This window comes from Polypterus senegalus, chromosome 3 (assembly GCF_016835505.1).
Source record: "Polypterus senegalus isolate Bchr_013 chromosome 3, ASM1683550v1, whole genome shotgun sequence".
NCBI lineage: Eukaryota > Metazoa > Chordata > Cladistia > Polypteriformes > Polypteridae > Polypterus > Polypterus senegalus.
Window position 1 is genome coordinate 164,852,634 of NC_053156.1, and position 26,835 is coordinate 164,879,468.

The 26,835-nt window shown below is 35.1% G+C and overlaps 1 protein-coding gene across 1 annotated transcript; it reads right to left on the reverse strand.

Moving 5' to 3' along the window:
- Positions 1–1,931: 1,931 nt before the first annotated feature.
- LOC120526621 (matrilin-3-like) lies at positions 1,932–19,094 on the reverse strand. Its single transcript, XM_039749783.1, has 5 exons — positions 18,919–19,094; positions 16,969–17,096; positions 8,298–8,891; positions 2,687–2,809; positions 1,932–2,053 (listed from the first exon to the last, which is right to left on the reverse strand). Exons 1-5 carry the CDS (start codon positions 19,092–19,094, stop codon positions 1,932–1,934), a joined length of 1,143 nt encoding a protein of 380 aa, XP_039605717.1.
- Between the last annotated feature and the right edge of the window lie 7,741 nt (positions 19,095–26,835).

The following is a 26,835-nucleotide window of genomic DNA, read 5'->3' on the forward strand; positions in this document are numbered from 1 at the left end:
ATACTATTTATAGTCGCGCGGGGGGGCGCGAGATGTTTTCTTCTTCCTAGGGGGGGGGGCATGACAGAAAATAATTGAGAAGCACTGCTTTAAAGGATAACAATAAATAAAAAGGTAAATTAGGATAGCAGTGCACAATAATTTAGATACCAAATTCAAAGCCCAAATTTACTGACTGCCGATGCTTATCAATGAGCAAAAATTAAATATTGCATAAAAGAATGTGTTTACTTCGAGACACAAATGAACTAAAAAATAATATTACACTACTTTTACAAAATATAAAAAATAATACACTTTAGTCCCCTGCAGCCCAATGTTGGAATAAATAGATTTGGAAAAAGAAGGAATGAAAAAAAATATATTAATATGGTGGAATTCAGAAATCTCTTATTCTGGTCTGATAACAGAAGTTTCATTATCTTTTAAAAAGTAAAAATTAAAAAAAAAAACCAATAGACTACTGGTAAATCTTTTTTCTAAGTGAGTGACAGGAAATGTAGATATCCTGGAAAGTAAATCAAAAAAGATTAAACCTGATAAACATGCCTACTGTGATTTTTTACATTTCTTTTGGTGGTTTTAATAAAATGTTTATTTTTCTCCTTGGTTTTAGCAGTAATGAGATAAAGAGTGGTATTTAGAGAGTAGCATGAAGAATGTTGTTAACCTCCAAAATCTGACACCAGAGCAGATAAACTGGATATATTTAAAAACAAACTGAGCACATCTACCCTAAAAACAAAACAGTATCAGTAAATCATAATCCTCTGGGTAACTGGGCACTACCTTGTACATAATACTATTTTGTTTTGTTGGATTTATTGTATTGCATTTCAAGTAAATGATCACAATTTCTACTGGACAATAATGTATATATGTATGAACTCCTTTTAGGTTTACCATTTTGTTTAAAACTGCTTAATATTATTGTTTCCATAATTTTACTAATGTGAACACAACATTTCAGTTTTTTTGTTTTGTTCCTCATCCATTATTGAACCTACAGCACCTAATCCAGCTAAGTATCATTGTCAGCACAGCAGCATCAGGCAAGAGAGAATAACTGACCCTCAATAAAATATCAGTCCACTGTAGGGCCCACTCATGCACATACCCACACCGATTTACTCCTGTGGAAATTAGAGTCTTCTTCTTCCTCAATTTCTATACCCACTTCTATGTGGGGTCGATGTACCCTGTCAACCTTCTCCAAACAACTCAGTCCTGCAACTCCTCGCCAGTTAAGCCCTTTTCCTTCAGTTTTCTTCTACTTTATCCTTCCACCTGCACTTTGGCCTCCTTCACCTTCTCTTCCACTGTACTTCCATTCTCATCACTCTTTTGCCAACATATTTCATTGTCTCTCCTCATCAAGTGTCAGTACCACTTCAGCCTACTTTCCAGTACTTTCTTAAATATTGTTCCCACTTTTGTTGTACTTTTGATTGTCTCATCTCTTATTCTGTAATTTTTTGTAACTCCACACATCCATCTCAACATTCTCATTTCTGCCACATCTAACTTTTTCTCCTGCTGTCCCTTTGCTGCCCATGTCTCGGCTCCACACATCATTGCTGGTCTTACCACTGTCTTAAAAACCTTACATTTAACCGTTGCCTTAATTCTTTGATCATACAATAGTCCAGACACCTTGTTCCAACTATTCTATCCACACTGCACTCTATGGGTGATCTCTGCATCATGGGCTATGACTGTTCCTAGATATTTAGACATACCCTTTTTGTTTAAAAGAGTTCAGCATTGTCTCCATAATTTTATTAATGCAAACACAACATTTCAGATGTTTTATTTTTTACAAACACCCAAGATTTGCACTCAGTCTGCTGAGGTTTGGCTGGAGGGGCACTAACCCCTATGGTGCCAACCAACTGTAATATTTTGAATATAGAAAAATGTTGTTAATTGGATTAAACTTTCAAAAGGATATGTCGACTTGTAAGGGACTGTATGCTGGATTGCACAGTCTTCTGAAATGCTTTCAAGGATTCACACTTGCATGGGTCAGTTGTCGCAAGTGCTCTTGCTTCCTCTGAAATGAATAGGTATCAAAAAATGTTACCATTTGAATATTAAACAAATAAAAGTGAATTTGAATTAAGCAACACATTATTATAAAAGACAATTAAATGTAGTAATTGTTTTATTATAAAACTGGTTAACAGCCATAGTGGTTCCCCAGGACCAGTACTGAGGAAATAGTGGTCTAAAACATTCCACCATTATATTAAAAATAACCTTACATAATACAATTTGAATAAATGCACGGATATTTGAAAAAAAAAAATAGGTAAGAATATAACATAATAATTAATTGAGATTTTTATTAATTTAATAAAAAATTAGAATATCTCAAAATAAGAGGTATGCATATTCTGTCTGCTTCCAGAACTTAAATTTAAAAAGTCACCAATATGGAAAGATTATCTTGATGGATTGTGTTGCACTATGCTGCAGGTAGAACTGAGAGATTCATTTTAAACAGTAACAGAGCAATGGCTGTAAAGACATAATAACCCTTTTATAGCCATGTGCCTGTGTTTTTGAATATACCACATTCCCTGGTGTTCAGGTTTAATCTGTTCACCTGAAGATGATTTGTTTCCATTGCAGCAGAACAGAAAACAGATGGTTACAATTACAGCAATAAGGACAAGCTTCTTACTTGAACAAGTTTTCTTATCTGGATTAAGGAAGAATCCATCCCGACATCTGCAGTAATAAGATGAAGCAGTGCTGACACAAATTTGCTCACAGTCATGATTTCCAGCTGCACACGGGTCAAAGCCTGTAAGACAGAACTAGCAATCATTTATGATATAAAAATAATGACAGAAAGAATGAATATCTATTTGTGTCTTTTTAAACATCAGTAAAAGCAAAAAAGGATTGTCAAATAAGAGGAGAATCTATCTTCCATTGGAGTTGCTTGACTAGATAGGCTGACCCAATATCGCATCCATATAATTTTTACAAGTTATCAAGGATTCCGCTTCAGTTACATTATTTGGTAGTTTGTTTCAGATTATCTTTGTGTAGAGAAACACTTCGTGTCTTCACCTTAATTTCCACCAATAGTGATTCACTATTGAAAGAATACAGCAGGATCAACATTATCAGTGCCTATAAAATGTCTGGGGCTCAAATGAGCCCTATTCTTCTCAAAACTAAAGATGTTTAGTTCCTTGAGCACCTCAGAGTAGGACACATCCTTTATTTCCTGGATGCATTCTTGGTTGCTTTTCTCTGTGCAGCTATGCTATGTAAAATTTTCATTAGAAAAAAAGCCATGTTATGAATTTTGCTATTTAATATAATATTTCAGAACTTGATGGCAACAAGTACCAGATAGAATTACTCCTGGATGTTATTCAGTCTGTTGGTTTTAAAATATTTTTTAATGCTAAAGTAATACTGCTCTCTCATAGTGGTTACTTTATTTAAAACAAAAAACAAATTATTTAATCTGCAGGAATGTTGTGAATAGGATGATATATAACTAGACATCGGATGCAGTATTTCAATACATCAATTTTCTTTTGCTGTTCCTGCTCAAAAATGTGAATTATGGCTAATGTTTTACCCTCCATCTTGTAAATGTATCTTTAATCTCTTTCCTCACTGAATAGTCTTACCTCACTAGAAGATAGTCTGCTGTAAGGTATGAATGCTTGGGTAAACTTAAACTTCTGTATTTTTCAAGTTGAAGTTATTTCTTCACAATCACAATATGTTTTAGATTGCCACATGAAGTTGCATTCTAAAGTAAAGCATCCTTTAGTGTTTTTAAAAATATATTTTATTAAAAAATAATTATCCTATTCTTGAATTCTATAATGAAACTTATGGAATAGCCTTAAAACTTACCAAATACAATACATTCCTTTTCAAGCCAAAAATATTACCAAATATTGAACACTGTAATGAGATGATATACAGATGGCAATGTCCATGTCCACATATTTTTAAGAAGGAGAAAAAGCAAAAAGCAAAAGTATTGTTGTGAGATTCACTCTTTTTTTTTTTTTGTGCCTCACTTTGTCAGCTACCCCATTCGTCTTCCTCCACTGCACCCTTTCAGCCCCACCTTTGAAAGTCATTGCCAAGTGTCATTGTTGCCCAGATATGAATCGCCATTTCAGTTCTGTGGCAATTAGTCAATAATAACTGAAAAATGTCACACAATCACTTATTTTGATACTGCCTGCTGCCAATCTATTAATAATGCATGCATGTGCTTCATTGAGAAAGAATATTGAGATTATGAGTAGAATGCATTTAACTGATAAGAACTGAGCAGACATATTGACATCTATCCATGTTCCTAATATTAATATATAATATATCCAGGGCAGCTTTACAAGGAGGCTGAGGTCTAGCCCAGCAATCACAGGGCGCATGGAAGGAACAATACCTGGATAATAATTATATTCTAATAATAATAGGATGGATAATAATAACATCATCATCATGATTGCTGTCCTCAATATCTGTCATTCAATAATCTATTCATATACATTCTTTTACTATAGGCACAATAATAATAATAATCTCTCTATCTTCTTAACCCTCTTATGTAGGGCAGAATCGCAGGGCAGCTGAAGCCTATCCCAGCAAGCACTGGATGCAAGGCAGGAACAACAACTGGACAGGGCGCCAGTCCATTGCAGGGTGAATACACATACACACTTACAGACTAGAACTTATTTAACACACCAATTCACCTAAGATTAAATCAGGTTGAAGTTTACTAAGTTTAGTACAAGTGTTTTAGCATAGGTGGAGTGGTAGTGAAGAGCTGTCATTCCTGCCTCACAGCGCCAAGTTTTTCATGAAGTCTACATGTTCTCCCCGTGTGTTTACAGAATGATTGGTATTAGTGAGTATCAGTGAGCTTTCATGCAGTTTAAACTCAGTTCTTTTATTACCATATCCTCAGCAAAAGTAGCTCATCATGCATTAAAAAATGTGATAGTTGGTTTGAGGCACTTCAGTCTGCTCAATTGTACACTCTGCCTTTTTTCATTTTCGGAGTATTTTTTTCCACATTCATGTGTGCAGGACACCACAGGTTGTCTAAACTCCACATGCAAAAACTGCTGCAAGCTGAGAAGCAAATAAGAAACATGTCCTTACTTTAAAAAATATTACCAAGAATCTGGGATTAAATTATTATTTCCTTTTAACAGAAGCATGCCTCGGAAATGCGAAAAGCACATTTTCCTAAATCAAAACCTTTGCTACTTTAAAGTGGGTGTATCGGCTTTTCATTATAATGTGATTCCGGTGTCTTTAAGCTCCATTATAAAACACAAGAGTGGGCTAGTTATGCTTCACTTCAGAATGCAATTTAATTTGGTAAACTAATACCTTACTGTGAAAAAATAACTTGGACCTGAAAAACCTCAACTTATCCTGTAAAGGAAACTGTATTTTTAACAAACAGAAGTAATAAAGTTTAAAAAATATATTTTGGAAAATGCACTCTTCACATTTCACATCTAAGTACTAGTACATGCAATTATTAGTGAATGTTTTCTTATATACATTTGTCCACTTTCAGATTATTTTCAGATTTAACTGTAAATCATAAAATGATAGTTTGTAAAAAGATTAAGCCATTTAACTAAAAAAAATTAACAGCAAATTTATAAAAATCCTACACATATAGTACATTTATTTAATTTAAAAGACTAATGTTGCACTTGTGCAATTTAAATATATCTCAATGGAGCCTTCTTCTTCATCTTTCCAGTAATGATTATGGATTCTAAAACCTGAACATCAAAAATGCATTAATAAAGTGGCTTCTGATTTTCATTTTTATCACAATACCTTATTCAGGAGAAAATTCTTGCCTTAAATATGTGTCATTGTTTACTTAGAGCGTTTATTTCTATTTTTATTCTGAAGTCAGCAATAATTCTAGGTATGTATTGAACAACTGAAATAATTTTAGAATGATAATTCTTCTCTCCTTTTATTGAGTAGAATAAATAAGTGTAAAATAGTTGGATCAATCTTCTATTGTCATAGCTTTTATCATAAAAAACTTCTTTTTGGACTGTAAGAGAAGGCCAGCAGCTCAGCCCAACCAGGATGCCCCTAAGATGGAAGGATGGGGAAAGGCAGCTTTTCTAGGACACTGCCTCCCCCAAGGCGCTAGATGGCAGCTTCCCTGGAATGCAGCGGTGCATTGGATTCCTGCAGGGCACTATGGGACATGGAGTTCGGCAACATAGCCCTGCTGAGTACTGTGGGTGCCGCCAAGAGACGTTGTGGGAAGTAGCTAGGAGATAAAAGTTCTTACCTAGCCCGGAAGTACTAGTGGATCACAAGGACAGAAACCCCAAAGTACTTCTGGGCTGATCAGAAACTCCATCTCAATTCTCCATCTGACCCGGATCAAGGACTATATAAAGGACAGTAAAACACCCAGCAGGCGAGCCAGAGTTGGATGGAGGTGGACAAAGCTTGCTAGGGGGTGTGGAGGAGAAGAGAATCGTTATTGTGTGCTATTTTTGATTATTTATCTGTTATTTGTGGCTGTGGTGTTTATGAGCACTGTTTATGGAAGCAGAAAGGCATTAAAAATCTTCTTGGTGCTTTAAACCTGTGTCCTGTGTGTCTGTCTGTTGGGTTTAAGGGGCAACAGTGACGCCTAGCATTTCCAAGACTGTTTATTTAATTATAAATAGTTTAATTTACAAATAACATGTAAAATGAATATACTGGGGCAAATGGCAACATATCCAACATAAGAGCAATACATCCACCATTGCTCCTCCATTGTGAAAAAAGCCATGATTTTAGTAAGTCCCGAGTCACTGAGTAAACTGGCTGGCTAGCACAGACTACTCCTATTGGAGTCCCCCAACTTAGCGTTCCTGTTTTGACTCTCAAATAATTTTTAATTAGATTTTCCATGCAAGAACAATGCCAAAAATCATGTGACCGCAAAACACTTTTCAAATGCATCACTCACAATCAAAATATAACTTGTGCTTGTAAAATGTACTCAAAATCTAACTTTCGTTTGTAAAATGTACTCTACATGTGTCACTTGTGCTTGTAAAATATAACTTGTGCTCACAAAATGAGTTGTACTTGGACACAGACTTTTGGAAATAATCTAACTCCATATTAGCCTCTCAAAACTGTTTAACAGCATGCCTGTATTTGTAGTTGTCTAGTAACATCCAATGCAGGTTAGGCCGCTGTCTTAAATTATGACTAACATATGCATACTTTTAAATATATAAATATACATATATATAAATATATATATATACAGTGGAACCTCGGTTTGCAAGTAACTTGGTTTACGAGTGTTTTGTAAGACGAGCTAAATTTTTTAATAAATTTTGACTTGATAAATGAGCGATGTCTTGCAATATGAGTAGTATGGATACACTTTGTCTGCTGAGCGTCATGTGATCACAACTGAGCTGATGGTTCTCTTTCTCCCTCCTTATCTTGCGTGTGTCTCTCTCTCTCCTCTTGAGGGCAATCATCTCCTATTCTCCGTCTGAGTCTGCGTGCCTCACTCATATAGTCAACAGCCGTTCAAGCGTATAAGTTTACTACAGCATTGTAACTGTATGTGTGTGTGTGTGTGTGTGTGTGTGCGCTGTGAAGTGCGAGTCCCTGTCTTGCACCCCAAAACACGAAGCTGAGTCTCAGTACTTTAACAACACCAGCTTTATTCAGCTTGAAACAGCAACAGCGCTGTTATTTATTGTAGCGGGATCTTTATAATGTTCCTTATATCACCCATCGACAGTAGGAGCTTACAGCATGTCCACGATCTTTTTGGATGTGCTTATACAGCAAACTGCTACAGCGCTGGGAGACTGCGATTGCTTTGGGACACTCTTCCGGTGTCATTCCGTTGGGTAGAATCCCACAAGAGTTTAGAAACTCACTCACACCAGTCATGATTCTCTTTAAAGGTAAAGTGCAGGTTAATTTGTTTTATGTATTTTACTTTATATTTTGTTTTAATCATTTTTATGTGAATAGTTTTGGGTTGTGGAATGAAGCATCTGAGTTTCCATTATTTCTTATGGGGAAATTCACTTTGATATACGAGTGCTTTGGACTGCGAGCACGTTTGCGGAATGAATTATGCTCGCAAACCAAGGTTACACTGTGTATATATATATATATATATATATATATATATATATATAAAATATTACATATACATAATTGCTATAGAAATCATCCTCATACTTATATTAGTAAATGAACAGCTCAAAGAAGATTTCACCTACTTGTAACTGGAGTTACACCTGGAAAACAAAAGGTCTCCCTAAATTTGGAGGTGAGTTTCTCAATTACACCATATGTTTCCACATAAAAGACATGATCATCCAGTGGTGTGCTAGCCATCTGTCTTAAGGACTCCATGTCAGCTCTGCCCACTCCAATTGCATAGATCTCAATCCCAGTTGCTCTGGCTTGAGCAGATACCTCATCAACCTTGTCTTGAGGCCGTCCATCTGTAACAATAATGGCCACCTTTGGGATATTTAGGGATCGTGGTCGTGCACCTGACTCCTCTTTATAGGCACTGTCCATCAGTTCCTTGATGGCAAGACCAGTCATTGTACCAGCTGCTAGAGGCTGTATTTGTGACACTGCCTTCTTCATGTTCACTTTGTTGAAGTGTGTCTTGAGATGGAACTCAATTCTGACAGTGCTGGCATAGTTGACAACTGCCACTCTTGTTGTGACTTCACTAATTTCCAACGTGTCAATCATATCAGAAATAAAAGTCTTTACTAGTTCAAATTCTGATGGGCGCACACTTCTGGAGCTGTCAATTACAAACACCAAATCCAAAGGACGACTTTTACATGTTCTCCCTAGTTAAATGATAAAAAGCAAGACAAGACATAGTTAAATAAAAAGAAAAAAACAGACAAGACATAGGTAGCAACACAAATAAGTAATGGAGCAGCACATCAAGGTAAAACATTAGTGTAGTAGTCAATTAAGAAATATCATTAAAAAAAGTCAGATATTTATTTGGCATAAGATTTCAAAAATAATAAAACATAATATCCACCCAAGTAGTTCTGTAGACGTCACTCACTGTAGTCCTCTGGAATTACTTTGTAAGATTGTGATAAAAAAGCTGTTTGGAAGGAGTAGTTAGATGTAATACAACAACCACAAATAGTTAGTCGTCTGAAAATTTGTTCTGAAACCTAGCAATACTCTTCGGGCTGTAATGACAGTTCTGGCTTTTCAGTATTGTAAGCTTTGAGACCATGTGTAGAAGGCATATTATGAATGTTTATTTGAATGTGAATTTTGCTTTATTACCTTCAAAAATGGTCCTATGCTCACTAGAGCACATAGCATACCATGCAATAATGTCCTTTCCTCTCCAGCAACTGTGCAAGGAACTCTTTTCTTTTTGAAATAAATTAGGCTTTCACAATTAATTAGAACATTAGGAAGGAAATTAAATTTGGTTCTTCTGCTTCATTTAGATATGCCATTCTCACTTACCGAGCCAACCTCCCAGTTCAGGTCTGTGAATGGGCCATCCTAGATCAGCTTCCATTTCAACTAATCAATCCATAAAATGAATGCAATATCTTTTCTTAGTGGCTGCTACTTGAGCAGCCAATGAAGAAATTGGGACCACCCTACTCCTTAAATTGCTTCTACGGCCATACGAATACATTAATAAATGAGCAGGAAAAGGTCAACCCTAACTCCTACAGGTTCAACCTATGAATATTTGTGGTTTTTTTTTTTGAAATACAAAGAATTTTTTAATGCAATATATAAAATATGAAATCAATTTCACCTAAACAAGTTTATTCCAATTACAGAGCCATGAGCTTATCCTCTCAGCATTTGGCCCAAACAGGAACTAATACTTAACAGACTGCCAATTCATCACAGGTCACATTTATAACCATACAGTTTTACAGTGTCCAAATTCTGAGTCAGCAATGAATCAACCATGCATGCCTTTGGCTCGTCAGAGGATACCCAGAGAATTTGGAGATAACAAAACACATCAGAACATACAAAATCAATACAGAGAGTAACAGTTACTTATTTAAACTCAGTTATCTGTAACTGTAAGGGAGTAGGACAAATCATTATATCTCTCAATAAATGTAATTCTGGATTCCAATAAAATGGCATACATTTGCTATTGACCATGTCATTTTTAACTGGAATGACTAGGCAGCATTTTTTACGTACTTATAAAAAAAAATGATAAAAAGGTAGTTAGTTATTGTTCAGGTTGGTTCACTTCATCCAACTGCCTATGTGTGAAAATGTAGCACCCTATTAATAATATCTCTTAAATGTTGTGACTTGATGACATACAGTACTTCTCAAATTTCTTTTTATGTGTTTCCTTCATGAATCTAGTGGAAGAAGAAGTGCTTGGTCAGGTTAAATTCACATTTGATGTTCTTGTTCACACGAGGTTCACCTGAGGACTCTGATTTCCTTTTAAAACAAAAAGACACATTAACGTTTTAAAATCAACCTGTCAAATAGTGCCACTGCAGGGTGATGCATGATGTGCTGCCGAACCTTCTGAGGTTGTTTGCTTCCTTTCCACAAAAACCCCCAGGAAAAAGCAGGTATATAAACTGGTCAGATGCTATAATAATTCTTCTGTCTACTTTCCTAACTGGCTTAAACCAATAGAATGTCACAGAGCCTATGTTGGAAACATGAAGAACCATCACAGGATGGGGGGCAAGTTCAAAGCAGGCCACAATTCTCTCATATAGACTTCATTTAGAGTTGCTAATTAATATCAAACACACCGCGTACCTATAGAATAATCCATACATTTTATCTGAAAATGGTCAGAGAGCCAGAGAATAGATAAAAAAGCAGTTTGTACTTTGTATAAAGTGTTACATAATGTACAGTATATCTTTGAATGTCAGACTTGAAGAGTATGTGTTTGATGCCATCATCTTTATCCTTAGGAGCTACATGTACAGTAGTAGGTTCATTATTGGAGATTTTCTTTTCTTCAAATAGCAGAACATATAAAAAAAGGCTATCCTGCATTTGAACTGTTATCCTTAAAACCCTTTCAAAATGGAACTGAACAAAACAAAATGAAACTGAACAAAACAGCTGCTAAGGAATAAGGACATAAACAGTCCTTTTTTAAAAGAAAATTGTAGATCATTCACTGATCAAGAAGCTTCTTAGTTTAACAATATCATACTCTTTAATAAAAAATACCCGAGGTTTCAAGACAACAGTATGACTACAACATGAATGTAAGCAAAAGAACAGATCCTGTCACATAACGGTGGAATTTACCGTGAACTGGAAAAATACAGCAGGTCTCCATGCATGTTCATACATTTAATAAACCAACCTTAGGATTCAAGAAATACAGGAGGGTTGGAATAATTGGAGCCCAGGTCAAGGTACAAATATGGAGTAAACTGCAGTCATGAGCATCATTCTAGTTCCCTCCAAAATTAGTTGTGATCTGTCTTTTTTGCTATTCTCAAGTTTCTATTCATTGTTTTTAAATATCAGAACACCATTTTGTGGTAGATTTTTCTCATGAAGTGCCAGGGCTTTCTTAACGCATGAGCCTGCTGGGCAGTTGCCCTGGGTGCTAATCTATGTATATCGTGACTTGCTGAGTGGTTGTGTAGGTAGGGGCCCCAGTGTAATGTAATGCTTTTAAGACGGTTATGATGAGTGCCACCATTTTTGTATATCCTTTTTATGGTGGAACTGTATTGTTTTTTGTAACATTGCTTGCTGACAATCACTAAGGTACAGCAGTGGGTTGATATCATCTTCATGCCAAATTTATAAAAGATAGCAGGATGTAGTACTTAGCATCCAGGCTGAAACAAACTTCAAACTTTCCGATTATTAGATATTATTAGGTACAAAATGTTGAACATTTGGATTAGGAACTTTACCTTTCCCCTAGAACTGCTTTTTTGATCTAGTATTTTGAACTTATGATCGTATCTTGTTTTTTCTTCTTGGCAGTTGACACTCAACCTGTCCCTAATTATTCTTTTTGATTATTCCTGTGTTTTTTATTTCCTGATCTGTATTTTATTTGTGCAGCACTTTTAAGCACATTTTTATCTCCTGTGTTCACAATAACCACGATATGAAATTTGTCAATACACATTAGTCATGAAATCTTTTCATCCATCCATCCATCCATCCATTTTCTAACCCGCTGAATCCAAACACAGGGTCACGGGGGTCTGCTGGAGCCAATCCCAGCCAACACAGGGCACAAGGCAGAAGCCAAAAACAAATATGTAATTGTAATGTGAAACCCTCTACACTGTGGCATAAAAGCTGGGTTAAAAGGATAATTTGTTTTTCCAGCTGCTTAGGACTATACAACTTGATGATGGCATTCAGTCCAAAATGGTTCCCTATTCATCTGATGTTTCCAAACTCTAGTCAAGCTTAGATTTGACTTATTTTGTACTCCATACAGTGTGCTGTGTAACCCAGAATCTTATTAGCCATCATACTTTTTTTCTGGATTTGGACAATGGTGACTCCAATACCACTCGAAAACCCTTCTCTAAGGTTATACTTTCTAACTCCACACAATCCAGCTATATCATGTCATTATACTGAAGAATAGTTCTTCCTATGTGTTATTTATATTAAAAAAAATTTGCCACAAAGCACCCAGGTCTAAATTTTGTCCAGTTTTTTTTCTGAAGGACTTCACTTGACTCAAATCCACCTTTCAGTGTCAGTCTACATATTTAACTGATCTGCATATTATAACCTTTTCTATATCTTTTAATATACATTACAGAAACTGGGATCAGGGCAAAAAAAAAACACGTTTGACAACAACTGATTCTGAAAAAGTTCTCATTTAGACTGGAAGATTACTGGCATCTTCACAAGTGAAAACTTCAAATAGAATGAAGTAAGTATTTGCTATTTGTTTTTCCATGTATCTTATTTTCTACTTGTTGGTCTTAGTAACCCTTACTATCTCCTTGAAGATTCACTGTAATTCTGTAAGAACCCTAAGGGTTATCTTATCCATCAGTGACAATATTCAGTTCAACAAGCATTTCCACATTTCTGATTTCCTTTTTGCTGTCACTTTTATATACTCATAAGACATTTCCTCAATAATTTCCTCTTAATTCATTAGTAATCCTGTTATGTGTTTTAGTCCTTTTTATATTTGGTATAAACTTATCTTGTAAAAAGTATACTCTTAACCTTATAAATTTGCTAATCAATAGTCTCTGCACCTAGATCAGCAAAATATATCTCTGTATTTAATTTACATTTTTGAAGTTAAATGTAATAGTATTACATTTATTCATTTGCTCTTCTAAAATACTGAGCATTTTTTTTTTTTTTTTTTAACAGGATAGTAATTCAATAAACTCTGTATTCTAGATTCAGTCTCCATTTTTACAAAATATTAACTTCTAGACAGGCACTCTTGTTGATTTTTTCATATATTGAGTTAACAATAACCACCACTGATCATATACTTGAATTTCTATTCTGCTTTATATTAGTGTATTTAAAGTCACCCATTACTGTTACTTCCCAATCTAAACTTGTTTTTTATATTACTTTAAAGCTCGACACTGACACTACCCTGCACATTAAAGGATACTGTATGTAACAAACTCCAAATACCATGTCACTATTCTTTAGCTTAAATATCTTCTAGAAATTATGTATTACATCACATTTCGGGCACTCTTTAGTTGAAGTTCTCTGTTAGGTATATAGGCGCTTCTCAGACTTTACAGGCTTGCCTGACCTTTCAAAACAATGTGTATCCATATAGAAGTTACTCATCTCCACCATAAGAATTTGGCTGGGCCTCTGTTATTGCTATAAAATCACACATATACTGTACATACGGTCTACTTTATCTAGAACTTCATAAGATCCATTTTTGCCTTCAAAACACCTCGGTATGAATTTAACAAGGTCCTGAACTACAGATTTTGGACCATGCAAACTCAGTAATATCACACAGTCCCTGTGGATGTTTCAGTCACATATTCATGCAGAGGTCCTCGTCTCAAAGGTGTTCTATTCAGTTGAGATCTAGGCACCATGTAGGCCACCAGTAAACTAAAGTCATGTTATGGAACCATCTTAAGATGATGTGTGCTTTGTTTCATAACATATTTTCCTACTGGAAGTGTTCATATACAAAGGATATGTGGCCATAATTTAAATGGAGGCATGCAGTTAACATTAACATCTTGGTATGCTGTGACATTCAAACTGTACTTAGTATTAGGAGACTTGTACCTAGAAAACATTCATCATCACTACACAACCACCTTTTGATATAAGGAACATGAATCATTCATGCTGTTTATGCCTAATTCTGACCTTTCCATCTGCATACAGCAACATAAATTGAGATTCATCAGGTCAGGTAACATTTTTCGATATTCATATGTAAGGTTTTGGTGATATTGTGTCCACCGTAACCAACGTCTTCCTTCTCTTAGCTGACAGGAATGAAAGCCACTATAGTTTTATCCTCCTGCAGCCTATTTGCACACTTATGTTGCAAAGATCCTTTACTTCAGTATTCATTGCCGTTCTGATTGCTTGAACAGATCTATCCATTCTCCTCAGATGTTTCATGTTTATGGCACCAGCCTGTGAAAACTGTAGAGACTGTCGTACTGTATGTTGTAATCCAGGAGGGCAACTGTTTCTGACATGCTAGAACAACCCCAGCCCACTTCTGATATCCACTACACATTTCAGTGAACCCTTTCCTGAGGACCCTTTCACTTTAACATATGCCGTCCAGCTTGCAAGCACTATTTCCATCTTCCCTACAAAACAACAACAAACCCAGACAATATTCCACTAGACTGAAAATAAAATTCTAAATCCTGACGATTTGCACCAATTTGAAGTTGAAGGATGTAAAAATGATTAGCAAAAATAAAGGCCCTGAGTTGATGATCTGGAAAACATTCAGCAATTAAGAGCCAGAGCTTCACTTTTATCTTATTAGGTGTCTAAAAAATGTACAGTTGAGCACATATGAATTTTAGAAAATAATACAGGAAATTGTATTCTGGCTGAGTTCTACTTAACTTTAATGTAACATTTAACACACAATGCTATAATCATTTATCCATCCATCCCACTAGTTCACTAAAACAAGTGTGTGCAAATTGGGTCCTGGAGAGCCCTAGTGGCGACAAGTTTTTGTTCTAGCCCAGTTGCTGGCTTGTTAGTGTTTTCATTCTACCATGTTCACTCATTCTAATATTGCATTTTTAGCATGAAGCAGACTGATAATTCTCAGACCTTCACCTTTTCTATTCAGTTTCCTTTAGAGATATTTTATTAAACCACATACTGTAGTTCATGATGAATACACACAGAAGGAAATGGAAACAAGTTAGATGGAGAACTTCTGGTTCCTTTGTCATTTATTTATTGTTAATAAAGAATACCGTATATACTCACGGATAAGTTCTCCTGCGGATATTCTAGTATTTTATAATGTCAGTCATATAAGTCGAATCCAGAAAACTCATGCTATTGGCACAAGGGATTATGATATTCTAATGCTCACCTGAGAGAGTAACCATGGAGCACACTGCCTTTTTTTTTATGTGGGTGCGACAATGTGCTGTATCAGCGCATGCTCCTAACCTCTCTCTCTCGTACCTACGTGACCATACCTGAGCTATTCCAAAGCAATGTTTGCACTGTTTTGTGCTTTTTGTATCTCACACCCTCATACACCTTTATCGTAAGAGCATTCCTTATCTACGATGGGGCACTCGATCTGGTTTTAAATTAAACGTCATTGAAGTAGCAAAACAAATTGGTAACTGTGCTGCTGCAACAAAATTCAATGCGTCTGAGAAAATGATAGGAGGGAAGGAGATGTAAAAAAAACAAAAAAAAAAACACACAAGTGTCACATTTTTGAACGGTCGTACAAGTCGGAGACTAATTTTGTGATCGATTTTTCGGGTTTCAAGACCTGACTTATATGTGAGTCCATCCATCCATCCATCCATCATCCAACCCACTATATCCTAATTACAGGGTCATGGGGGTCTGCTGGAGCCAATCCAAGCCAACACAGGGCGCAAGGAAGGAAACAAAGCCTGGGCAGGGCGCCAGCCCACCGCAGTTATACATAAGTATATACAGTAATTAAAAACAATAAATGTAGCTGTTTTGGATAAAAAAAATCAATTTAATGTGAGGAATCTTAACAAGTGAGACAACTAAAATGAAGCATAACAGCCCTGCTTGAAAAATATATGCTTTAACATCAATCATTGACTTCTTTTTAAGAAACTGGGTTGGAACAAAAACCTGGAACCACATGACCTTCAGGACCAAAATTGCTCTGCACCCTGCATTAAAATGCAGAGAATAAAAAAACGGATGTAATTTGAATAGAGAACTAAACATATCTAGCTAGAACACAAAAGTATTGCCTACATAATAACATTTCACTCAGCAGAAAAAACTGTGACCATGGATAAATGGATAAAACAAGCTTCAAAATAAATAGAATTAAGGTGCATTAACTTTCAGCTTAAGACATAGTTCATAAAGAAACTGATTATAAACAGGACTATTACACTCATTTAAAAAAAATATATCAGGATTTATTCATTGAATTGCAACTGAGAAAAAACTCCTGTATAGCGAAAACATTATTTTAATTTACCCTCTACAATCTGAGGAACAATAGAATTAGGCAAATGATTAAAAATCAACATTTCATTAGGCAACATTTTGAAAGAACAAGAAACATTTTTGTGACAGAATCTTTAACATTACCACAAGCTGTTTCCCTCAAAAGGGAATAAACACAACAAACAATATAACAGTTCAAATACAAATCATTGTACATTCTCATCATAAGAAACGGGACGTGAGGAGTTCTACCTGTGTCTGTGTCGTTGCTGCTGTTGGTGCGGTGCAAAATGACTGGTTGCTCTGGTCGGCTGATAGGCCAGGGGAGCCTGACAGTTGGCACACTCCTCTGCGGCTGATGAAAATGATAGCCATAAAACCTGTAATTATTGCCATAAACTTGGGCCGCCAAGAGGAAGAAGCGGTAAAGGATTGGTTAATAAGTTGTTTGTTGAATCTGTATTTTTTTTTTTTACATTTTTCAGAGAATTATTTGTACTGGTTTATTAGTAGTACATTAAATTGGTCAGTTGTATAAATTTTAATCTTATATTGATTTTATTTCTTATTAGTAGTTGAATTAATGAGGTCAGTTTTTCATGCTTTTGTGAACCAAGAACATAAAATAAATATATTTCAGACTTTTTAGTATTGTGAACAATTGTGGTTAGCAACAAGTGAACATAAACAGGCCCAATGTGCAAATGTAATCAGTGTTAAATGTCAACAACAACAAAAAAAAAGATAATGTGCTTCCTTATGTAAAACCGTTTTTCTCTGAACAATATAAATGCAAATATTTTTAAATAGACATTATTAATACGTTAATTTTTTCTTTTCTGATCTTGTTATTTTAGTGTTTGTACAAAAGCAAATATCTTGCTCTTTTAGAGAACATTCTTCATAATACTTTTATCATATTTTATATAATTATTGAGGAAAAGTTTTCCATAACTGTAAAGATAATTATTTTAACTTTAGTAATGATCTTGAAAACAATGCACTTTCATAAATTATTTCACAAAGAAAAGACATTCTCTGCAGAGTGTTTCTAAATCCAAAAAAATGACAAGCTAAGTCCGAACAAAACAAAAAGTTCAGTCAAATAATTTTCTTGGCAAAGACACAGATTTAAATGAGAATCACTTGCCACGCACATATATATTTGTTTTCAAAGATTAAAATTAAGTATGGCTTTTGAACATCAACATAAGTAGTTACAAAGTGAACTCCATCGCAAAAAAAAAAAGAAATCCCTGCTGAAGACAAAAAAAAAAAATCACCATGACCAAATAAGTGCATGGGATGGCATTTTGCATGAAACAGTGTTGTTCTTAATTTAAATTGTCAACGCTTTGTGGTTTACTTGGACCTCATGCCGTCTAGTTTTTTCTCCTTATCCTTTTTGTGCTTATTCTGGTGGTGAGGATGGCTCAAGACAACCCCCTATCTTCTTTAGCACACAAAAGCAAGACAAAAATAAACAATAATTAATGTTATGCACTTCATGTATCACTCCTTGTATTGTGAAACAGCATTACCCTGACAGTTTTAATTAGAGATTTTCTGGTAAAATCATTGATTTTAGATGTGACACTTCTGATTTGTGAGACCAGCTATTCTGGATTTCTTGACACATCCGTTTTTGAATTACTACAGTATATCCAAGAGTTGTGGATGTACATACCTATGGCTCTCAGATCTGGAAACTGTAAGTCCATGTCACTGTGTCTCTCTCACAATAGTCTTGCTGAAGCATACAACCCCAATTCAGAAAAACTTTGGAATGGTATGGAAAATAGAAATGGAATTGGGAAATAACACTCATCATTTGTCTGCCTTTCTTCCCTTGAGTAACAACAGAAATTAGTCACTAATTCACTTAAAATGAGACTGTAGTCTCTAAAGCCGAATGAACGGTGCAGCGCAGGATTTTGCTGACATGGAACGTAGAATGCTGCATATCTGCTGATGTGTCCTTAACATCCAGTGAGCTACAATAATGTTATAGCCATCAACATCATATCTTCGTAATATTTTAACTCGACCATCCAACACTGGCCAACACTGATTATCAAGTCGCGTGCGACTAATGCGTTAAATGTTTTTACGATAATACAGCCCGAAACAGATTACTTTAATCCGGTTAATTTGACCGCGCTACAGTGAAGCATCGCCAAATAAACTTAAATCTACTAATACGGCACACGGGCCAGCGTTCTTTCTTGATAATCATGTTCATAATGATCCGCAAACACCAGAAGAACCACCCCGAAAGAAAACAAGACAGCACGAACTGTCAGAAGACCTTGAAGATGAGCCACTGATGCCTCGCTCCTCCTCCTCCACAAAATCAGCTGTTCAATTGACATTGACATCGTCGAATACAGCGGTGGAAGCTCTAGGAGGAACCAATACCCAGTCCTGGCTAAGTAAGCTAGAAATTATTTAGCATCCCTGACCACCATTGTCGCTTGCAGTGTTAGGAGTAAACTGTTAAACGTTACGCGCGTTAAATTGTCTAATTTCATTACCGCCGCCAGGATTTAATTCAGGGGGGTGCATAAAGAGATTTTTTTCTTTCTACGCTCCCCCCCGCAACAAAAACTTTTTTTGTATATGTATGTGCCCATTAAATACCTGCCAATACAGTCGCTATCTCTGAACAGTACAGAGCAGTCAGTTTTTGCATAGATAGATTAACCACTTAAGGCATGACCTAATTTTTAATTTTCTGACAAAAAATCATCGACTTTTTTTTGTTATCATATGATCACTGGAATATAGTTAAAATGTTATTGATGTATTCAGTGGCATAGGTAGTGCTTTTTTCCTTAAGTTTTTAATGTAATTTTGTAAGCACTTACATACAGCTAGACCTCTTTTTACGCCGGTTAATAGTTCCGATTTCTGGGAGAACAGTACACTTTAGAGAAAATATTTCAAATAAAAATTGTAGACATTGATAAGTTCTACAACTTTTATGATAAATATTTTTCTCTAAAGCGTACTGTTCTCCCATAAATCGGAACTATACACCGGCGTAAAAAGAGATCTAGCTGTACACTATATACTTGTATGTTGGTAAAATAGATATAATTATTTTTCGGGGTTTTAAAGTATTAGTGGCGTAGAAAGAAGGGGTTGGGGGAATTATAAATTTTAAAAAAAGTTTACATTTTTTTTCGCATTTGCATAATTATTTTGAAAATACATTTTGTAGCTATACACCTATACATATAATAACAATACACAAATAATAGCACGCTCTGAATGCAAAATATTATTATTTACGTAATAATTACAAAATAATGAATGCAAATGACAAAAATATACCACTATCGAAGCTTCAAATTATAATTAGATACTACCTTTTGCTTAAGACACGCCCAGTTGTCTTAAGCAAATGCAGTTGATTGGTTACATAATATGTATGCTCTTATATTATAAGAGCAACCACCGTGTCATACACGACCACGTGAAAATCGGACAGTATAAGCCGCCGCCGGTCGTCTCACACACGACTGCATGCCTCGTTGATTTTCAAAAAAGCACAATCGATTTGTGAAGAATTAGACATTGAATTAAAACAGCCACGGTTAAATAAAAGGCAAGTTCACAGATCGAATTTACTTTCTGAAAACGCAGAAGAATATTTTAGGAGGTCCATTTTCATCCCTTATTTGGATTCTATAATATCTTCTCTACAAATTCGGTATTCTTTTACACAAGAGAAAGCATTTTCACTTTTACAACTTCACCCAAAAGAAATGAGTAAATTGGATAAATCATCGTTTTTAATAGTTCTGGAAGACATTAACAGTCTGTATGGTGATATTCTTCCAAACTTTATATCTGATGCTACCACATGGTATGAGATGTGGAAAAATAAAAACATTGCAAACGAAATTACCGATTGCATGAGTTTAATTGAAGAGGCTACGAAGTTTTATCCGGCTGTTTCCGAGGCACTCAAGATTGGCATGACACTTCCTGCAACAACCTGCAGTATTGAAAGATCTTTTAGCACATTACGGCGCGTCAAAACTTGGAACCGATCTACAATGAGTGACGATAGATTAAGTGGATTATGTATGCTTAGTGTACACAAAAAAAGAATAAATAATTGTCCAAAATTTATCGACAAAGTTGTAGACAAGTTTGGACAACAAAAAAGAAGGCTTGAGATGCTCTTTTAGAAACAAAGTGAATGATTGTTTATGTATAGTTGTAAAATGTAAACGTCTAATTGTAATTTAAAAATTTAAAATAAAAACTATTTTTTCGCGTTTTTTCTTATTATTGAAAGATTTATTTTTTTTCTCCATTTCCTTTTTTTTCAAAAGCTAGGGGGGTGCACGTGCACCTACTTGCACCCTGCCGGCGCCCATGTCTAATTTCTTTTTAAAGTAACGAGTAAACCTAATGCAATATGCACTTTACTGAAGGAAAAATACTAGCGTCACTTATTAAAAATAAATAAATAAATACTGCTGCGGTGCGCTGGCGCCTTGTCCGGGGTTTGTTTCCTGCCTTGCGCCCTGTGTTGGCTGGGACTGGCTCCAGCAGACCCCCGTGACCCTGTAGTTAGGATATGGCGGGTTGGATAATGGATGGATGGATAAATATTGTGTTATGATGAAGCTTAATCTCGCCGCTAATAATAATAATAATAATAATAATAAATTAATTAATGCTTTATTTCGCTGAAGCAAGCAAAGCCTCATGGTGTTGTAACATCGTGCACGCGGTTGCTCCGGTGGTCTAGTGACATCCAGCACGTGCTCAGGGGTAAACTTAAGTGGACCAGTTTAGGGTCACAGGGAGCCAGTGGTCATCGCAGAAGCACTTGGGTGAAAGGCAAAAAGCAAAAGCATCCTCGGGAGGGGTTGGGATTGGGGGGACTAAACGTATTTTCTTAATTGAGAAACAGCTGGGAACTACATTTATATTTAAAATAAGCTTTAATGGCTTTTATATTCTGTTGTACAAAATGCTAACATCGAGATCCCAAGAAATTAAAAAACGTGTAAAACAAAGAGAACTAAAGGCTGCATTATAAAATGAATAGCACTAAATCCTGTTTTTATATCATCTTGATCTGGTATGGAGTAGTTCTAGGAAACATTACTTTTTATTACAAGTTTGGACTTCATATCTCTGCTAGAAAAAAACAACGCAAAGGAAAAGCATTGTTTGTAATGCATTTTATAATAAGAAACTATAACATATTTAACATTTTTTGTAGGTAATGAGTAATGTAATAAGTTACTTTTACAATGAACCTTTTTGAACCCTGATAACTTGTCAAAATTTGTTTTCCTATATATTATTATCATCCATTGAACCACCAGTGTGAATAAACTGGTATGCTTAAGCAACTGGCTGAATAAATAGTCGGAAAATCAATAATGTCTTATTTTTCATCTCCATATCATTTTAAAGACATAATTACTGACTGAATCATCTAAGTGCTAGACTAGTTTGCATTGTTGAAATGATTTAATTCGCCAAGACAAGTATTTATTTAAATTGTTTTCTATTTGAAATGAACGACTAAATCATTTCCACTTTATACAAGAATATTAAAATTCATGAAGTACATAAAATTGTGATTAATACGCAGTTAATTTTGATAAAAAATGTAATCATGAGATTGATTTTTTAACCAAACAGCAGCCGTAATGTATTTTATTTATAACTCAGATTAATCACAAACGTCTAAGCTACTTTGAACAGGCAAAACTTATGAAAATGTAACATACAATATAAACGTCTGCTCTCATGATTACAAGATGTGGAATATAAAACATTTCATATTAATCAATAACATAATTAACTTTAAAGAGTCTAAATTATAGAATTTTTGTCACTATAACACAGCTTTAAAAAGTTTTTCCCTTACATTTTTGTAATATATCTGATGTTAAATATACACTTTAAAATCCTAGCAAAGTGGCACCATCAAAGAAAATGTGTTTCTCCAAAGTCCTCCTTTAAATCCATGTTAATCCTAACCTTGTTTTTTTTCTCTGGTTGCTTACAAAATATAAAGCCTTTATAAATGATTTGGTAATTAATAAAGAAATTATTTTCTTTTGCTAACAGAGACCTGCTACTGTCTGCAAATCTTATGTAATTATTTCCATCTAACTTAGAGAAATATTAACTGAACCACAATATGTCTGTTGGGACTTTATATTTACTGGAGTGCTCTTTGTCAAAAATAACTTAAAAAAATAGATGCCAAATAATTGATTTTAGAAACCATAAAAACATGATATCTGAATCATTTCTGCTCTATCTGAGAATAGCACACACTCACACTTTGTAAATCAAGATCCATTAAAGAGTTTAATAAAAGAGCAAGTACAAAGAAAATATATCATAACAATATAATGCCTTTAAAATGTCAAGATTATGTAGCAAGGAGATTATAAATTGAACAATATCAGTTTATTACATATTGTGAATGCATTGTACAGTGCTCCATGCTGATAGTTATTTGCACAGTAATGGAAAATCTAATGGAAAACCTAAACATGCCATGTAAATTACTTTCTCTGTTTTATTACCGTATTCAGAGAAGCTAAAAAATATATTTGCAGGCTTTGAATGATATTTCCTATCCATCTTAATAAAAGGATGAGTGTCTTTGTGTTTCTGTCTGCTTGCTATGTAGCAGTCATTGCAACAGATGGTGCATCACAAATGTTTTTAGTAATAAAATGCATTGCATTTGTCATTGCAACAGATGGTGCATCACAAACATCAACATTGCTTTTATGAATCCCATACCTAATGGCATATAACAGAGACATGTGTATTTATTGCCTGGTGCACTACAAAGATTAACACTAAGGTCTGTGTTGATTATTTAGATAATGGCACACTGAGCCTGCTTCTACAATTTAAGACAAAATCAAACCTGGATTTACTCACTAAGTATATCACACTATGTGACTGGCAAATGTGGGAGTGCACCACAACTGCCCCTAACTCACTAAGATTATGTAAAATAGGTCTTTGACTGAAAACTGCTGGAAAAGTCATGTAACGTGACATGGCCTTTACATTCATATTGTTTTTGATATAGCAGGAAATTGCAGTATCCGTAGAAAAATTTACATAAAGATTGAGAATGTGGAAGTATCCCGGCCAGTGTCCAAAGCCAGGAAGCTGAGGCTATGTGACAGAAGTTCTAACCTCTGCATAATCATGTCAACCCCAAATGTAAACTGCATAGAAAAAAAAATGTTCAGAAAGAGAGAATCTGATCAAGATTTTCACATTGTGCTCTCAACTGCGAGGTTGCATGGATTACTTTGAGAGGAACTCAATCTTACTGGCAATGTTACCGTGTGTTTGTAGAAGATGACAGAGAGATGGAGGTGTGAGGTGAAGGAAGAGGTTTTTATTGTGGCACTGCAGAGGTGGGTAAGTGGTTCAGCCACCACATTTTAGAAAGAGTGTAAAAAATATATAAGAACACCCAGAGCTGCAGCAAAATATTTCTTTATTTTTTATTTGTACTTTGTACTCATACTTTGATAATCATCTCCTTATGTGTCTGTTATTACATTTATGTTGGCATATTTTGCACACGTTAGAATGGGAGCACCCCAATCTTTTTACTATATACATGCATATATGTACAGTACATATACATGAATGAATATCTTCTTTTTAAGGTACACATTCCTAATAGTAATGGGTCCACTATTTACTTTATTTCAGAATAAACATTCAGGACTTTCCTCAGCTTGTGGTATGGTATATTATTCTGCTGATAAAGTAATTCTGCATATGGATACACTAAGTCATGGAACGATGACCTGATAATACAGTAGTGTATCCATAATGTTCCAATTGGGCCAACAATAACAACAGTGTAGCAACGTTTCTATGCTCATATTAACTCTTGTCATGGAATTGTATCCCACACTATTTCCCTAACACCAACACCCCGTATGTGGGATACATAGACTCCAGGGGTTTTTGTCACATTCTTGTCTCCCACCAGCACATATCGTAGGAGCGAAGATACATGGCTATGTTTCTGATTGTCCACTTTCCAGCATTTGAGCTCTCCATTCACAACTTCATGTTCTCCACTGAGAGAAATGATTGCCATACTCCATCCATGACAAAGGGCAATGAGTTTTGACAGCTGATTTGTCTCTGGGTTTGCTATAGACAAAAGCACAGAGCCCTGTTCTTCAGTTTATTATCAAGTTCACTTTAGTTACTACTTTTTCCACCTTTGTTGCCTTCTACCAGCTAACTGCCAGCTTTTCATTTCCAGACTTCCATATGCCAATCATAACACTTAGCCTTCTGTTACTAGTAAGTACATGATTTGCTTGTTTGACTTATTTTATCTAATTGGAATGATGTTATTTCATGTCTTGTATCACTGTCTATATAATTATAAACCTAAACACTGAAATGCCTTACCCTATCACTTACATTATAACTTATGTAAGGAAAAAACATGTACTTTCAATTACCATAATTATTTTATTGCAGTAGTTGACTTGTTAAAAAACATGGTTTATATTTAATATTAATATATTAATATTTGCCAAGATAATTAGTATTAGTTTTGGATGATTTGTGACTAAACTAGACCTTGGTTCAGAACAGATTTTTTTTTTCTGCAATAAATGATGTGACATCATTTTAGGGTCTGAGCTCCCACATTTGGAATGTATTCCCAGGAAAGAATTTACTTCATCATTTGGGGTATGCATATATGTTTATGGTGATCTTAGTTGGAATAAGCAAAATTTTGCCCAGAAATGATGTAGTGTGTCAGAAGAGAGAAACAGGAGCCAAAAGTAGCAGATGGTTGATTAATCTATAAAACTGAGTGTGGGTCTTTGCTAAAAAAAAAAAATGAAATTTAACACCACCAACCCAAATAAAACCAAACAGCCAAAAAATTATTAGTCAACATTGTGCAAAAACAATTACTCAAAACTCTTTCCCGAACTATATTAATTAGACAGCTTCCTCATGTAGAGTTTTAATTTATCCAAAAGCTTGGATATGGGATGGAATATACTGTGAAATGACATCCTCAATATGGTGGACGCCATGTGCAGACGGCCACATGTTACATGCCCAGCATCAGGAGCTATTGTTAAAAGCAATATGGCTGTGTACATAAAATGATACAGCAGAATGGTTTCTCAGGTGATATATAAACGTCTGCACGTGGAAGTGTGTGTGTCTGTCTGTCTGGCCTGGAAGTGTGAGGATACAGCAATGAAGCTCATAGAGCCAGCCAGGTAGCTCCAAGTTAACATGTTGGAGACAAACTCACTTACCCGCTGATAGACAAGGGGGCAAGCACATCCAACGACTCTGCATTTCAATTTTTTTTTCCTAACGATTTCAATAGTTTCTAGGAGCCCGGGCTGGCTTACACAGTTGGTACAGTATAATAGCAATAACAGTATAGGTAATACTAATATTACTATGCGCAAAAACTAATGGTTATTTTACAACAATTTTCTGCCCAATAGCAGATATAACTTTTCTCCAATTATGTAGATATAATTTAAAGAGAGCATAATAATAATAATCATAATAATAATAACCGCTACAGAGACAAAATGGGTAGAGCATTTTCAGTGTAAGTTTCCCAGTAATGACTTATTTGGGTTAGCACAATTGGACTTGCATAAAATAATATCTCTCAACTTCTTTAACAATTGTTGTGGTTCAATAGAGAAAAAGTACACAATGCACAAACAAAACTGGGGAAAAAGACAAATTTAAAAGGGTACTGACAAAATACTCTTTGAAGCTGTAAGAAATACTCTTAGAAATTTTTAAGACATAACTGGTTTTCAGTCAGGTGACCCTGCTGTAATTGGTATTCGAAATCACCTCTGATGATTTACAGGTGCAGGCAATTAAAAAGTCACATATTCAACAAGTTTAAACAGAGAAAAGGTGATATGAGCCTGTGAGCCCACGTGTATCATAATCAGCATTTAGAAAAATAATGAATTGTGTAAAGAGATAAGAAACAAAATGGCATGGCAATAACAAAACGCATACTTCAAAATGATTTCAAAACTAGCGTCGGACTGTTTTGAAGTAACCAGA

Coding starts and splice junctions, on each gene's coding strand:
- LOC120526621 (XM_039749783.1), bottom strand. CDS start 19,094: ATGTCAATGTCAATTGAACAGCTGATTTTGTGGAGGAGGAGGAGCGAG. Junction 17,097..18,918: donor AGAACGCTGGCCCGTGTGCC/GTATTAGTAGAT, acceptor CAATAATTACAG/GTTTTATGGCTATCATTTTC. Junction 2,054..2,686: donor AGATAAGAAAACTTGTTCAA/GTAAGAAGCTTG, acceptor TATTCATTTCAG/AGGAAGCAAGAGCACTTGCG.